Source organism: Xiphophorus hellerii, chromosome 23 (genome assembly GCF_003331165.1).
Source record: "Xiphophorus hellerii strain 12219 chromosome 23, Xiphophorus_hellerii-4.1, whole genome shotgun sequence".
In the NCBI taxonomy this organism is placed as follows: domain Eukaryota; kingdom Metazoa; phylum Chordata; class Actinopteri; order Cyprinodontiformes; family Poeciliidae; genus Xiphophorus; species Xiphophorus hellerii.
This window is the reverse complement of record NC_045694.1, coordinates 19,187,938-19,204,413: the sequence shown is the minus strand read 5'-3', so window position 1 is coordinate 19,204,413 and position 16,476 is coordinate 19,187,938. Positions and strand designations below refer to the sequence as shown.

Here is a 16,476-nt window from a genome sequence, read left to right as displayed (position 1 = left end):
ATGATTCATACCCCTCTTAGAAATAGATTTAAAATAATATTTTCATTTCACCAACATTTATTCTGAAGGCAGGTTATGTTAAAGTTTTGGAGTGGAACCATGATTCTAAACGGAAATCTGGTTGAGAATCTGTCATGGAAGCAACTAGGGTCACATCAAGGAGGCTTTCCAACTGACCCTCATCGTCACAGATACATCGTCTTAATACCAGTGTAAACAAATTGGTCTGTATTTGTAAGAGTTGGTGACTGTGAAGATTGTTTTCCTTTAATTTTGAGAGTAATTTTCTGAATTTGTTAAAAAATGTAAATGAAAAGGGAAAACTTTTTTCAGAATTGATCCACCATCTACATTATTTTGTTTTGAGAAATGCCTGTCACATTTTCTATTATCTTTGTTGAATTAAATCCAAATCTGCCATGAATGACGTGATCTAGCAAAGATTGCCTGAATATTGCGAACAGCTGGATGGAAGTTTTAATTTGTATGACAAAGCCTCCTTGATTCTGTTTTGGTTTTATATTCACATCAAGAAGTAAAATTGTGTTGCGTGACCTTCTGAACCCTTTCAGGATGAAATTCATCTCTTACCCAATCACAACTCTGCAACCATGAACAGAAATATCAACATTGAAAATTATTGAAATATTAAGTAAATACATTATTTTGTTAATGGAATTATGTAAATTGTCACAAGATTTAGATATTTTTCAATGCAAAACTTAAAATACAGTGTATTAGTTCTAAGAAACTTCTTAAATGTGCTTGTACAGTCATAATAATTGAACCACAAGTTAAAAATATACTTTTTTCTGCCATAAATTTTGAGATTATATTGAGCCACTCCATTCTCATGCTTCAGAGGAAGTTTTTTTCCAGGGTTACAAAACACCCGTAGAGACCCAAATGTTAACTCAGCAGTTCAAAACTATGCAAGAGACCATGGCTTTGGGTAAACCAGACTTTCTATCTTCACTCGTGTCACAGAGGACACATTTGGTTCATCTTCAACACTTTCTCCTTACACGATGATGATTAATCATCATTAATTAATTATTATCAGCCCCAAACAGAACCAAAGGTTGCAGAGAGATTATTTCTTTCATTATTAAGATTACGAGCCTTAAAGTTTGTGTCACTGAAGGAGAACGAGGGATTTTAAGATCCTCTCTTTTTGAAAATATTCCCATTTGTTGTTTTTGACCCATAATTATCTTAGTTGCTACATGAACTATTCATATTTATTATTGAGTGAATAAAATAAAAATGAAATAAAATAATGTAATGACAAGATGAAATCTGATAAAATGTTAAAATAAAAAGTAAAATAGCCACAAAACATTTTTATTTCTTCATATGAAAAAAAACATAACATAGATTTTTTTTTATATTTTGAAGAATTGCCTTTTGCTGTATTTTTATCCCTTTTCTCCTTACAGATCCAGATTTTTTTTTCTGAAACATTGATTTTATGATTTTTAATCCCGATAGTCTATTTGAAATATACATTTGTGACCAACTTCATCTCTCAATAATGTCACAAGGTGCAGGATCAATATATAATCTCTGTCTTGCAGTTAAAACATGATTAGTCCTAAGTAAAGCTAATTTTAAAAAGTTTAGAAGTAGATTTTTAAACAACGTCCTCTGAGTTTCAAGCATTTTCCCAGAATCCAGATTCAGAAGCAGACACTAGGTAACACAACAGTTACACTGAGAACCTTGAGAACCTTGAGACTCTTGTGTCTATTCATCAAAAAGAAACATTTTCCTTCATGCAGAAGGGAACCAAAACCACAGGAAAGGAAACAGCTCTTTTCTGTATTCCTCTTCTGCCACCAAAAGTTGTTGGTGTGAGCATATCAACGGAGGCATCATGTGATTTGGAAACACTTCAGGGCTGAAGCCACTCTGTGGTCAGTTCAAAGGTGTCTGACAGATGAACTGATCACTAACTCAGGAGAGCTCTGCAGCGTGATTTATGTAAGAATGAGGTTCATCACTTTGTGCTGCTGTCTTCTCTTTTGGGTGAACACAGGTAAGACAATCATTAAGGAGTGTTTTATTTGACAGCAGTGGATTTTTCCTTACACTTTCTTTTTGTTTGTTTTTTAGGTGATGTCTCTGCAAACACCATAATAACCACAGTGGGAAGAGATGTTACTCTAAGATGCACGTATGATGCCGGGTATTACGGCAAGCTGCCTTTCTGCTGGGGCAGAGGAAATATACCTCAAAGTGGCTGCGCCAATGAGGTGCTCAAGTCAGACGGGACCAACGTGCTCAGCCAGCAGTCGGAGCGCTACGCTCTTATGGGTGATCTTGGCACGGGTGATGCTTCTCTGACCATCAGGCAGGTTCAGGAGAGCGACTCGGGCATATACGGCTGTCGGATAGACATACCGGGCTGGTTCAACGATCAGAAACTTGAGATTACTCTCACAGTAAATCCAGGTACTGTTCTGACTCTAGAAAGCATATTGCTGAAATAATGCATGTTGCATATATCACGTCAAAAAATCTGAAAATTGACAATTCACAGTGAATAGTAATTATTAAATTTATTTGTTTGTTTTTTTGGTACCTTAGTAACTGGTAAAATACTGCATTTCTATTTTAGGACGGCCTTTTCCTCTAAAGGTGGAAACAAGAGAGGTGAGGGAACGAACTATCACTGTACGCTGGACCCCTCCATTTAATGGTGGTAGACCCATTACAGCCTACAAGGTGGATTTAAAAAACAAACATGGTAAGGACAAGAAAAACATGTTGCTATGTGCTGACATGCTTTGCAAGCTGCTACCAACAGTTTGCAATGTCCTGCTAATGTCTTGAGTTAGTCTATAATATCTTTTTATTTCTGAGGAGATTTGTTTTTACGATCTTCAGATTGCTTTTCAGTGGGTTTTCTTTGGGCGTTTGAACAACACTCTGAATAAAGAACATCATATAAAAGATGCAGATTTGATCTCATTTTATTTCTGTCCAACAGCGCCTTGGGATACAGCCAAAAGAACTGAAGTATCACAGTCTCATCTGACTCAGGTGACTTTGGTTGATTTACATCCTGCCAAGACTTACAACCTCCGCATGTTTGCAGTCAACAATGTGGGACTGAGTGAACCCAGCAATGTCCTGATATTTACAACAAAAGAAGCAGGTAAATCTCCGTCCATCAAGCCTTCAATATAATCATGTCAAATTCAAAACCCATAACTTTGAAGACAATCCTCCTTATACTTTGACCTCTCTACAGCACCTGAGGGTCCCCCGGTCGATGTGCAGCTTGAGGCCCCCAGTTTTGACAGCATTCAAGTTACTTGGAAGGTAAAGTTACAAACTATATATATACATGTGTGTGTGGGCGTATGTGTGTGTGTATAGTATGTCATAAAGAGAGTGAGTGAGTGATTGAGTGATAGAATAAGGGAAATATGTTTCAGTAAAAAAGATTTCCTGCATTTTCTTCAACTTTTGTACCAGTACTCCCCTTCACCAGAACTTGTTCACCTTAAAAGTGAAATTGATAATTTTCCTAATTATCACCTGGGCAAACAGCCCAGTTTTGTGATAACCAAGGCTATCACAAAACTCAAGAAGTGCGCTAAATGGTCACACAAAACAACAAATCATGCACCGCACATGAAAAAAAAGTTGGTTTTTGGCTCCAGGGGAGAAAAAAAAAAAGGCTCCATGGGAGAGTTTAACTGCTGATCAAAATGAACCCAAGCGCCAATAAAACATTTGCCAAAAAAAAAACATCTCAATGAAATCTATGAGATGATCATGTAACTCAAAACTAACATTAGAATTTAGAAAAAGAAACACACCTGAGATGCTGTCATAAGACCTTTAAAACATTTCTGCACAGACATTTAATTGAAAATGTAACTTTGTGCTATTGTAAATGCTTGTTGTTGCTGCCAGAGGTGAAACAACGAGGTCTAGGCAGAATTTCCCTTTTTCACATAGCGTGAGGTTAGTTTAGATCAGTTTTAAGCCTTACTAATTAAGAAAAACAATAAAATGTTTGGCTCTTTATTCACTAAGGTTATCTTTGTCCATCATTAATGTTTCCTATTTTGTTTTTTCTGAAACATTTATGCATTACAAAAATTGCAAAGGAAAACATTTTTTATAGCAATTCATGAGCAATGTGCTGCAGCACTGATGCATATTTTACTTATAAGGGTCACCATGCTCTCAGCAAGAAGGAGAAATTTAATGACTCACAAAGAAGCTGCACTTTGTCCAACAAGACCCTCAGCTTAAAAATAACAAAAGCTTAAAAATAGATTGCAAGACAATGGTCTTAGGGCTGAGCTACGTTCAGTTCATCATATAAAAAACTGTGTTGCAAAATTCAATGTTCTCATTTTGTTTTTGCACAACACACGCTGAGATATTCACCTCATCACCTTCACTGGTAAATGTGTTTTTTTTCTTCTGATTAGCCTCCGAAGGTTGAACTCAGACATGGCATCCTGCGCAGCTACATCGTCAACTACAGAGAATTTGACCCAGCGGCCCAACAACTTCCAAAGTGGCAGCAACTTACTGTGACAGCCATGAGTGAAGGACAGAGCATCATCCTGACCCACCTGAAGCCTTCAACCCAGTACACTGTTCAGGTCCAGGCCAAAACCAACGCAGGAAAAGGACCTTTTTCAGCTCCAGCTTTCTGCACCACTCTTGACAAAGGTATGCTGGAAAACATGAGACATTAAATTAAAGATCCACTTGATGTCAGATTAATTTTAAGTTTTATTTCTATTTCAAGTTAAAGAGACAACAGTGGCAACTACTTTGTTATCTTCTACTGCTGCTTCCACAAAGCTGAGGGAATATACAAGCTCTACCAATGGTAGGTATTATCCGATGGAAAAAATAGACATTTTTAAGAAAATGTTTTTAAAACTGTGAAATAAACAAAGAATCTTAACTTGATTTTTTTTTTTCTGCTTTGCTCCAAGCTCACACAACTTCTGCTGGGACTATTTCTACATTCACAGTTTGGGATGAAATCTCTTTGAAAAGCACAACCCTCACAACAGGTTTCAGCCATTTTTTATATTTTTTTACATAAATAAAAGTATTTATTTTGTGTTATGATAGTATAGTTCAGACTTATACTATCATTATGCAAGGTTACTTATTTTATGGAAGGGGCATATTTAAATACATAAATACACCAGGTGAGTGTAAAACAAAGTCTGGTAATGAATGTCCTGACTGTGCTGCTCCTAGTGCCACCAGATCCACCAGTAATTGTGTTAAAGGAGGTGATAGACAACACAATTTCACTTTCCTGGACTCCTGGCTTTGAAGGTGACAGTCCTATTACTGCTTTCTACTTGGAGTATAAAGCAGCAAATGGTGAGAAAAGAGTCATTTAGAACAAAAATATAAGCACTTTCTCTTATACACTGTTGATCATGTCAGCTTTGAAATATATTATTTAGAATATTTGTTTTCTTTACAGCTTCATGGGACTACACAAAGGCTATTATAGATTTCAGCTCCAATGAGACAGACGCCACGATAATAGAGATCAATCCTTCAACATACAACATCCGCATGTTTGCTAAAAACAGTCTGGGCACCAGTAAAGCCAGCAACATTCTCACTGTGACCATCGAAGATAGAGGTATTGCTTTCTTAATGTTCTCACTTGAATGTGTTTTAATGCTGAAGGAGACGTGCTATAGATATTTTCCACATAGATGTTTATGGCAAAGCTGAAATAGATCCAAGTGAAGACTTGCTCTGTTTTCAAGAAAGCAGAAGGAAACCGGAGTTTGAATATCACCCCTCAAAAACATGCAGCTTTATCAAAACATGGTTACAGTTCCTCAAGTAGCAATTTCCTTATCTATGTTTTTCTAGTAAATGTTTTACTTCTGCTTGTTTGTAAAAAGAAAGTTGTATAACTTCCCTCTGTTTAATTTCTCATTTGGGTGTGCCTGACAGATCAGCAAACGAGTAGCATAACATCCACCACATCCACTGCTACCAAAGTCTCTGTGAGTATTAAACTAAAACCAGTAACTACAAACTGTGTCTTAGTGCAAAAAGCAAACAATGACATTTATCCCTGCTGCTGCATCTGAGTAATATCTTTGTACACATGCTTTGTTTTATCTGTACATCATCACATTTTAAAATATATTTTTTAAGTGGGAATAAAAAATACATTAAAAAATAAGGGAAATTATTGTCTGCGGTAGTGAACTGAACAATTACAGTGTATATGAGACACTTGTTGATGGTCTAAGATATAGGCAGAAATTTAGCCATTTCATGGTTTTCACCATCTATCGATTGAGAAATCAATAGATGTAACCTGATCTCTGGCCTTAAAATAAAAAAAGGAAGGAGTTTTGGAATTAAGGTTGGAAGGAGGATTGAAGAAGTGATGGAAGGAAGGTTGGGATTAGGGTTGGGATGAGAGTTGAAGTTAAGATTGAGGTTTGAAGAGGTCCTGGAAAGAGGGGTGGAATTAAGGTTGGAACAAGGGTTGAAATTAGAGTTTGAAGGAGAGTTGATATTAGGTAAGTTGTAGAATATGTTAATACCTCAAAACATGTTCATAATGTCCTGAATGAGCAGAATATGGTAAAGGGTTGAAATAGCACAAAGTATGCAGATTTAAGATGTAAAAAAGTGCACAGAAAAAAGTGGAAAAACTCACTTTTTATTATAATGATATTTATAATAATGATGTTGATGACTAATTAATAAGTTATTGTTAATTAGTCAGTTTATCTGCTGAATCTAGCCTGCATTCTACTGCTTTACAGAGATTTCACTGGTGGCTTGCTAACATAAGTTTTCAAACAAGGGGAAAAAATAGTAGTAGTTTTCTTTCAGTAGGTAGTTGAGCAGAACTGTGATGTTACACTTTTATGTTATCATTTACCTAAAGAAAATAGTTACTTAAACACTTTCTCTTGAATCCTTTTAAATTTGTTTACACCGTATGAACTGCATTATGGGAAAGTTTTGATATTTTTAACACATGCCTTCTGAGAACCTCGGCCCACCAGAAACAGGCCCCAACCTTGTCTACATTGCATAAGAGCCTGATAGTTCTGTCATTTGGAAAAAATGCTATGCTTGTCTAGTAAGTGATGATTTTATGAAAGCAATGCCTGAAATTACTGCAGTGACAGATTGGGTGGCCAACTGTCTGAATCGCTGTGCATGTACTTAAGTGAGAAGCTATCAATATTTATGTAAACTACGACCAGGATAAGAACCATCTTAGACTGCAACACTATTTGAAACATAAAGTTAGTTTGAACCATTAACAACGATGATCTTTGTCTCTCAGTTGCGTTTCCTCCTGTTCAAATGTACTTTATTACCACCTGAGGACATCAGATGAGCGTAACCGAAGACAACAGTGATATCAGACTCTTGATTTTATTTCAGATCTTGTTGCTGAGGTATTTTGTTAATAAACTGATGTAGTGAATTTATCTTAATTATATATCTTGTCTGACAGAAGATGGAAGCAAGAGGTGGTGTTCACACATCTGCTATTGTTGTGCCGGTTGTGCTGGTACTATTGATTGTTGCTTCTATTGCTATTTGGCAACTTCGACGTGAGTTTTTTTCTTTCCTTATTGCATTTTATAACAACCAGACACATTTCTTGCACTTCTTTGATCCGTATTCTCTATTCACAGGTATAAAACAGAGAAACGGCAGCCTGAACATGTAAGTGTTTGTGGTTGTTTATTCATCTGGACAATTAAGGTACTTAAAAGAGATTCTGTTGAATTGTCAGCAAAGTTCATCTTAGCCATCGTAGCTAGCTGGGTGAATGACCTCAGTTTGGGAAAACATAGACAAGGGTCAACAGGATAGTTGAGCTAAAGGCTAGTTTACATCAGGCTTTGTCCCAAAGGCTATTTCTGTCCTCTTTATTTTTTTAAATGCCGCTCTCTGAAGTTATTATCAGTAAGGATTATTTTCCCTGTAGTGAGTAAGTATCATTTTCATAGTTTATAATAACTCATATTGAAAATTCTACATCTGTGTGATTAGCAGATATTATTTTTTATTCTTTAAGAAGTTAATTTTACTGATGTTTTCTCAATGAAACAACTTTTGCAACTTTTACTGTAACAGAAAATTGTGTTTTTATGACCTTTAATCATTGATTTAATCGTATGGTTGCTCTTGTAGAGGAACTGTATAGCTGCACAAGCTCTGCTTTGCAAGAGCTCATTATTTTCAGTACATGCAGAGGGAAACATGTTTTGTCTTCTGCACCCAGCTGCGAATGGCTAATGCCAAGTCAGGTAAATAAGCGCAATCTTAAGAATGGTCTGATTTATATGTTTAATTAGTTTCTAACCTCTTCGGTTTCTTCAACCAGCAGCATTGTTGCCAAGAGTCTGCTTCAATTACATATAAGCAGTTAGTGCAGACATTATTCATTATTTTATCTTATTTTTTTTCACAGTATCAGTTTTCCTTTAGATAGTTACCCTGTTTCATTTTGTAGTACACCTGCTTCATGAAACAATCTTGTGGGTGGATCATATTCCTCAGCGAAAACAACTGTAAACATTTCAGCAAAAATATATTTTCTAAAAAAACAATAAAAACAATAGAAGTGATCAGTTTGATAAAATCTGAAATAATATATTTGAGATTGTGGTTGTTTTAAAATGGTAAAAAAAACCAAAAAACATTCCAACTCTGTTAACTCAGCTTCCTCTCTGAAAAGACTCACTGCCATCTACTTTTCGGGGAGATACTGACTCCACTGATAACAACTCCACTGAGTCCATTGTTTCAAAACCCAAACAATCCCTTTCAGATATATTCAGTAGCTCTTCTAAGCAATTATTTTCTATTGCTTACAGGTGGCTGGCCAATGGAGCAATTCATTACAAAGGATCTGAGCCACTGCAAGAGCTGTGAAACTTACTCTGCAATCAACATTTGGAAACTCATTATGCCAACTATATTAAATATACCAAAGTGTATTTTGTAATTGGAGATCATTTGCTAATATTACCTTTGCGTGTATTTGAGTCTAATAGTAAAGGAAAGTTAAAAATACAAAGGTCCTTTAAAATTTTTATAGCGATTGGTATTCTGTAAATGGCAGTACAATTTCTCCACTGTAGCTTAATTTTTTATTTTTTAACATTATGCATTTATGTTGTTTGTCCATTAAAATGTGCATCAATGTAGCATATTTGTCCAACAGTGTTTTAAATATTAACTGAAAGCTTATAACATCCAACTTCAATTCAGTTTTTGTTAAATACTGCCACCTGCTGGAAGTACTTCATATAGTACATGATGAAACAGTTTATCCCTGTTTTATAGTGCAAAGTAAGCTAAAAATGCATTTATTAAATATACATTTAAGCATATTTTTCTGTAGCATTTTTTCTTTCAAAACTAACAGTTCATATCTGTATGGTTTAAAAAGTCAGTTTAGTAAACTGTAACTCTCATTTAATTTGATACCTACTGCTGCAGAGATGCATTGATATTTTTTTCTACAATCCTTAGAAAATAAAAAACAATCCTTCACTCTTGAACTGTATTAATGAGTCTAAAGCACTTGGTTGTTCTTTGATACTTTGTTTATTTTTAAGTCTGGAGAGTCGAGCTAACGACTCTTCAGTCAGACAAAATAAAATATCTCCAGAGTTATAAATGTTGTAGTAAATCATATTGTGTTTCACAAATCTTTTCATGAAAATACTGATTTAGTTACACAAAAGCCCATGTTTGTTTGTAATGGTGTATTTTATTCTGAATTATTTTTCTGATAGACAAAACAAATGTGTGCATAGCTTCTTAGTGAGATGACAAGAGTAGCTGGATAGACGACTTTCTAAAGTTTTCTCTAATAAAATCAGTCATCAGTCTTCCACTATATAATTATGCACCACTTTGTGTTGGGCTATACAATATCAATAAAATAAAAAGGAATTTGTGGTTTTAATTTGGCAAAACGTAAAATAGAAGTTCAGGGTGAATTGATACTTTTTCCAAGACCCCATGACATATATCACTTTAAAACAAAATAGAGAAATAAATGCACAACAGTGAGGTCCTTACTGTATATTTTAGAATAAGGCAGTTTGTTATTTTTGTTAAGTACAGAGAAAAAATCCTAATAAGGTCTATATAATAATCTCTACACACAGTCCTGGGCTCTCCACTGTGTTAAAAAAAAAACATTTTGAAAGAGGCAGAATAGAACCTGTACTGTCTTATACATGTAGTCCAACAAAGGTGGGATGTTTCCAAAATCCAATAAAAAGCTCTTTAAATTATCATGTTATGGAATTATCATACTAATTATATTATTTGTTGTTATTTTGAATCTGTTTTGGAAACCATCAGGTTATCATATAGAACATCAATGAATTAAAGATCCCCCTTTTCTATTTTCCTTCCTGTTCCTATTTTATGGGATTTTTTTAATGCAAAAAATATTTTCCCCCTCTGATTCTGCATTTGTGCAAACAATAATAATAATAATAATAATAATAATAATAATAACACAATTTACATGTTGTTAGTGTAAAAAGTTATTCTCTGTATTTTGAGTGGTTTTATAGGTAAAAGTATGCAGGAAGACTCGCCCTATAAAAGTGGTTATCGTTTAACACAGAACAATGTGCCTATGCATTGTTCTGGTGAAAAGCACAGATTAGCAATCTGATGATGTGCTCATAACCTTTTCTAGTTAAAGGAACCAAATTTTCAGTAGAAGGAACCTAAGTCAAAGAAGAGGAACTGCATGTTTTCTGCTAATGCCGCCAAAGGTTTGATGCTTGAGCATATTGAGGGAACTCAGACATAGTTAAAGGCTGAACGCCACTGGGTGAGCTGACGTAGTGAGCAGATAATAAAATCCCTGATCCAGGTGAGAGGAATAAGATGGCTCATTTGGGAAGGAAATTCTCTGCTTTCTATTGCTTCCTTCTCCTTTGTCTTCTCAAAGGTAAGACAGCTGATGTCAGATTGAACATTTTAATAAAGACTGATTAAAGAACTTCATCTTTAATCAGTCATCCTCTTTTCAGGTTGCACCTGTCAATACTACACAACAGCAACAGTGGGAGTAGACGTTTCTCTAACATGCACCTATAATATTTGGAAAGACGGCACGCTGCCCTTTTGCTGAATGAATTTAATGATTCTACTATGAATCCAGTCAGCTGGGATCAGCACACCATGTGTGAGCAATTATTATGCAAGCTGTTTGCAATTATTCATAAACTTTACACATTAGTAAAATCATATACGACATTCTGTCAGACAGTCTGCTGAGGTATTTACACAATTAGGCCAAACAAATATGATCAAATGATGTATTATCAATTAAAAATATGTATCTTCAAACTTTCTGTCCTGTGAACGCACACCTCCACTTCTCCCTATTACCAGTACAATAAGCCAAAAAAACACAACCCATCGTCCTTGTGTGTCCACCAGAGGGCACCAGAGTTCCACCATTTAATTGATGCAATTCTGTCCAATATTCACAAACATCTCATCATCATCGGAGAAGTCCTCCGGGGCACACACTGCAGCCAGCTGGATTTCAGTCCATCTGTCCTGTAAATCTCTTAATTGTCCTAATTAAGGAGATGAGGAAAAGGGTGAGATCTGATACCTCTGTGGGGCTTTGAGGCAGCTGCCTTTGAGTGTCTCCCATCAACAAAGAATCACAGCAGGACAGCAATGATTTTAAGTCACTTGGCTCAGAAACAAAATGCATTTATAAATATATATATATATATATATATATATATATATATATGTATATATATATATATATATATATATATATATACTGTATGTGTGATTGAAGTCTTAATGACTTCTTTACTCCTTTTTTGCGCATTTGCGTCCTCTAAATATATACTTCGTATTTTTGAAGTGCCACACTTCCTGACAAAAAGGGCTAATGGTCTACATTGATGTAAATAGTGCTTGATTGTTGGTTAGCTGTGGTAGCCCATCAGCAAACTCAGGGCTGGCAAAATCCATAGTTACAGTAAATTGTGTGACCGTCGTCTGTAAACACAGCTCTACCACATCCCTCCCAATAGTCCTGTCATTTCCGCAGTTCACTTCCGTTTTCAAAGTTTTTGCCTGCTCATTCTGGCTTTGCTTACTCAAATACCAGTCCCTGTTCCTGTCCTGGTGCTTCCCTGGATGCCAAGGACGTCTCTGTCCTCCTCTCCTTCATTCGTCTCTCACTTCCTGCTTCCGTCATGCTGATTACACTGTGTGGCACTTATATAAACGGAAGAAAAGAAGCAAAGAAGGTTGTGGGATGCATTCGCTGCATGTCTTTGATGAGGTCCCTTTGATTGGCCACACAGCCAAAAACCAATTAAACCCCCTTCCACCTCCACCCGTACAGCCATTGGTCTCTTCTTGCCATAAACGTAGACAGCGAAACAAATCAGGAGTCAATACACAAAGCGAGGAGAGCTGACACAGTAGAAACGGAAACAGCTGATTTTGCTGACCTGCACTCACTTAGCAATCCATGTCATTGCCCTAACAGCTTTGTCACCTCATTCACAACTTGAACATCCACCTCCTTCTAACGTCTATGACTAAACATCCATTAGGGTCACAGCACAACTTATGTAAGTTTTTCAGAACTGCGTCAGCGGTTTCTGCTGAAGGCTTCATGCTGCAGGTGAGAGACTGAGGGCCGAGGAGGCAAAGCCTGGTTACAATAACGGCAGTACCGGCAGCAGGGACGGAGAGCTGTAATTAATCATGCAATGTGGTTCTGGCCACATCAAGGCACCAAGAGTCAGGAAATGGAGACTCAGATCAGCCCCACATACACCAAAGGCTGAGCTCCACAGCAGGGGTTGATCTGCAGGCCCTGTTACCCCAGAAACGGATGCAAGGGCCTGGACTTAAGAAGCAGCCAGATGTTGGCCTTTCCAACGCAGCGTATGAAGTCAAGAGAAAGAGAGCAGATGATAGAATTGAACAGGACTGAAATGAAAAGCACCAGAGGTTGAGGTGGAAGAAGAAAAGGGGGGGGGGAAAGGAACTGAAGTATGGCCTATTTGTTGATGAAAGGGCCACTAATTGATTCAAGTCTCTATTTGAACCCCCTGCAAACTGCAGCAGCTCAAAGGAAACTTTTCATCTTGTTAGAGCTGGAACATTCATGTTGGCCAGAAATGAAAAGACGACAGTGTTGAAATCCCGGAAGTGAGACAAAAAGGTAAATGAAATTTTAAAAAATGACTAGCTGACAAGAAAATAATAGTCAATTACGCCAGAGGTACCAACCTTAAGATAGACGGGAAGCAACACATCTATAATCAGTTACCATTGAGTCATCAGCAGGCCAAGCATAAAAAAAAAAAACTTAAATGTTACAATAGTGTTCCTCTGTTGCTTAATTAAACCCAAGATCTCACCGCCATGCACTCTTTAACATAAAATATTCTACCTTGTCAGCATACAGTTCTGACACTTGCTTTTCATTTGCTAGTTACTGTGCAGGTTTTGCTAAAACTCGTATAAATGAATATAAACCAGAGTTTTACTACAGCTGATGCAGCCAGGAAGACAGATGCCTCTGCCTTATGGCATCCTACAATCAACAAGGTGTTGAAAGGAACTATGCTATCAACATTTCATAATATACTGGGGATTTATGCAAATATTTGGCAGGTATTTATGAGGACATCATAGACTCAGGTTTTAGGACTCAAGATCAGGGCGTTAAGCCACATGTAAGACGTACATTTAAAGGAAGATGGTCCATTTATGACAAACATGTTGAACCATGAGACTGATGCTAACTGGGGCGTTGTACATATTCTTTTATTTGACAGCTAATGGGCTGCACAGTTGTCATGAAATTGCCTCAAACCACAACATAACAAAGGTAGCATATGTACCCCACTAAAGACTGATGATGCATTTTCAGCCTAAACCAAGGATGTTGCTTGAAGCACTTTTCAGCTAATGGGTTAAGCTCAGATTTGCATAGTTTTGCAGATTTCTTAATTTCAAATTAAGAATCCATTCTTAGTTTTGAAAACTGTCTTGTTAGTCGTTATGTAAGATTTTTGATATAATTATTTTAAAAAAAAGCTTAGACAGGAAAAGAAACCTAAGGTGATGACCACATTATGGCTGATAGATAATCTTAGTCCAGCTCATTTTGCTGAGTCAAACCCATGACCCAACCCTGTTCTGCTAAATCAACCCCAGGGCCAGTTCATATTTCACCCAAGGATGTTAGTAAAGTAATTCAGATTGTATTGTTTTTAACCCAGGAGTTTTTAAAGTCTAAGGCATTAGATTGACTGCAATCAAAATAATTGATCAAAATATCTAACAGAATGAGCTTAAAGCAACAGAAGATAACAAAATAAAAAAACACAACCCACTAAAAATATAAATAAATAACCATTACATCACATAAATATCTCCTTGGAGTCTTTTAAACCTTTGTATTCGTATCCACATAAACACATATCCATGCATAGTTAACAAAGATCTATTTAAACTGTATAATTACATGTGTTATTTCTAACTGACTGCACATATAAAGCGAATACATAGTACAGTCTTATCATAGTATGTTACTGTTGAGCAGATTTTGAGCTAAATGGCAAATCTGAACCTTTTTGGAGGTCTAAGTTTCCATAGAAACACACTAGACTTTAGGTTGATGCAGCGAGTTTATCAAAGGCTGAAAAAAAAATTGCATTTGGCAGCCAGTTATTGAGGACAGAAATAGCTATACTGACAGGCTTGTTGCTTCCCTTTGCACACCCATAATCCTTAATGCTTGCAGATATTTCCATAAACATTCGAACATCCAAAACCATATCTTGCACGATTCATATCACACGTCACCTCTCATTCAGACTGCATTAAGTGTCAGGGCTTTGAACAGAGGCATGGCTCTTAATCTGCTTAAATTTGCTGCCTTTCTCTGCACTAACACCACTGACTTTTTTTTATTTATTTTTTTAAAGATACCTGCCCAGAGGCTAAGTTCTGGTAAGGAGAGGCGTCAGATTGGAGGCGCTCCATCGTCCTGGCAGCTGAACACAGTGGAAGTCTTGGATGTGTTCAGGGGATTGGGCCAGCTGAGCTCTGCCATGGAAGACAAGTAGCTGGCGCTGCTGAATGGGAGAAAGAGTGGCGGGATGGAGGGAGACAGTGGAGAGAAAGGGGGGCTGAGATGAAGAGGTAATCACATCAGGGGATTAGTGGCTGTTATTAATGGGGGGATTCGTCTCTCTGCTGTCACTCTCACACTAATGCACACAGAAACCTGCAAAATCTACTTTTATGATCTATCTATCTATCTATCTATCTATCTATCTATCTATCTATCTATCTATCTATCTATCTATCTATCTATCTATCTATCTATCTATCTATCTATCTATCTATCTATCTATCTATAAGTAATTTGATTACTCTTCTTACTCATCCAAACTCTGGCCGATGGCAATGCATTCTGATTTTGGTTTGTAATATTCTTGCTACCTACTTCATGAGGGAGAAAAATGAGCCGCTCCAGTGTGTCTGTGTGCGCTCGTGCTGGAATGCCACCCCCTTGAAAGATGGCCATTCAGTGGCGAACAAACAAGACATTTGTCTAAAGTCTTGCATCACCTCGGGGAAGAATCTGTGGAAATGTGCTGTGCCAGGTTATCTCTCGCTGTTATTTTCAGCCTCCCTGTGACGCACAGGAGACCAACTTTGCAGTGAAATTTGTGAAGAAGAAATGAACATAAAAATTGGCACATGCCGTTTGTGTCGCATGCCCTGAGACATAATCCGACGTGTGCCTGAGGAGTTTTCCTAACCCAAGCAACCATGCAATACGTTTGAGTCCAACGTTTCACTGCAAGGACTGTGATGTCGTTCTCTCTCGCTAAATGAGTTTATGTATGCAGATTTACTGGCAAATGCTCACCAGGAATTTTTTATAATACCTATTTTGCTACAAATTTACCTACACCTCTGGTAAAGAAGTTTAGAAAAAAGAAACTGGAAATAAATGAACAGCTTATTATTCTAAGGTCACTTTTCTCTGAAATAAATACCCAAAAATGTAATTAATTTGATTACATTTAATCAGTGGGAGAAGAAATTATTATTTTTTTATTAAAGTCCCCACACGCATAATTGTTGATCCGTTTTCTCTTAAAGTAATACTTTGTGCAACCTCGTTTTTCTAATATGGCAACACTTATTCTACACCTACATCATTTTATAATGTGGGAACAAAGCAAAAGGGATATTTTCACAGTATATCACGATGGAACAATCTCTGAATTGGTTTTGAATAAGTATTTAGAATTGTTTAACAGAGGTCACCCATTTTTTTATTGCAAAAATAAAAATCGTCCTACATTTTAACACATCACCCATGTTTTTATAAGAGCAGCAGGCCCACAGCATCACAAATCCACC

At 36.6% G+C, this 16,476-nt stretch overlaps 1 protein-coding gene and 1 long non-coding RNA gene across 3 annotated transcripts; both read left to right on the top strand.

Annotated features, from left to right (window-relative positions):
* Positions 1-1,777: 1,777 nt before the first annotated feature.
* LOC116714940 (Down syndrome cell adhesion molecule homolog) lies at positions 1,778-9,947 on the top strand. 2 transcript variants are annotated; one of them, XM_032555760.1, is made up of 14 exons: positions 1,778-2,038; positions 2,116-2,454; positions 2,621-2,749; positions 2,993-3,160; positions 3,257-3,327; positions 4,455-4,701; positions 4,781-4,864; positions 4,974-5,054; positions 5,248-5,376; positions 5,483-5,647; positions 5,971-6,023; positions 7,511-7,607; positions 7,692-7,722; positions 8,880-9,947. In XM_032555760.1, the coding sequence occupies exons 1-14, from the start codon at positions 1,990-1,992 to the stop codon at positions 8,935-8,937; spliced, it is 1,701 nt and encodes a 566-aa protein (XP_032411651.1). In that variant the 5' UTR covers positions 1,778-1,989; the 3' UTR covers positions 8,938-9,947. The 2 variants fall into 2 exon arrangements, with proteins under 2 accessions (XP_032411651.1, XP_032411650.1); XM_032555759.1 differs by having other exon boundaries at positions 1,779-2,038; positions 7,508-7,607.
* On the top strand, positions 6,030-6,723 carry LOC116714942 (uncharacterized). The gene is made up of 2 exons (XR_004338150.1): positions 6,030-6,456; positions 6,490-6,723. It is a non-coding gene; the product is annotated as an uncharacterized LOC116714942 (long non-coding RNA).
* Positions 9,948-16,476: the final 6,529 nt, after the last annotated feature.

Excerpts from the sequence above, each read along its gene's own strand:
- LOC116714940 (XM_032555759.1), top strand. The coding sequence starts at position 1,990 with ATGAGGTTCATCACTTTGTGCTGCTGTCTTCTCTTTTGGGTGAACACA. Across the intron at positions 3,328-4,454 it reads GCATTCAAGTTACTTGGAAG|CCTCCGAAGGTTGAACTCAG; the intron begins GTAAAGTTACAA and ends TCTTCTGATTAG. Across the intron at positions 4,702-4,780 it reads CTGCACCACTCTTGACAAAG|TTAAAGAGACAACAGTGGCA; the intron begins GTATGCTGGAAA and ends TTCTATTTCAAG.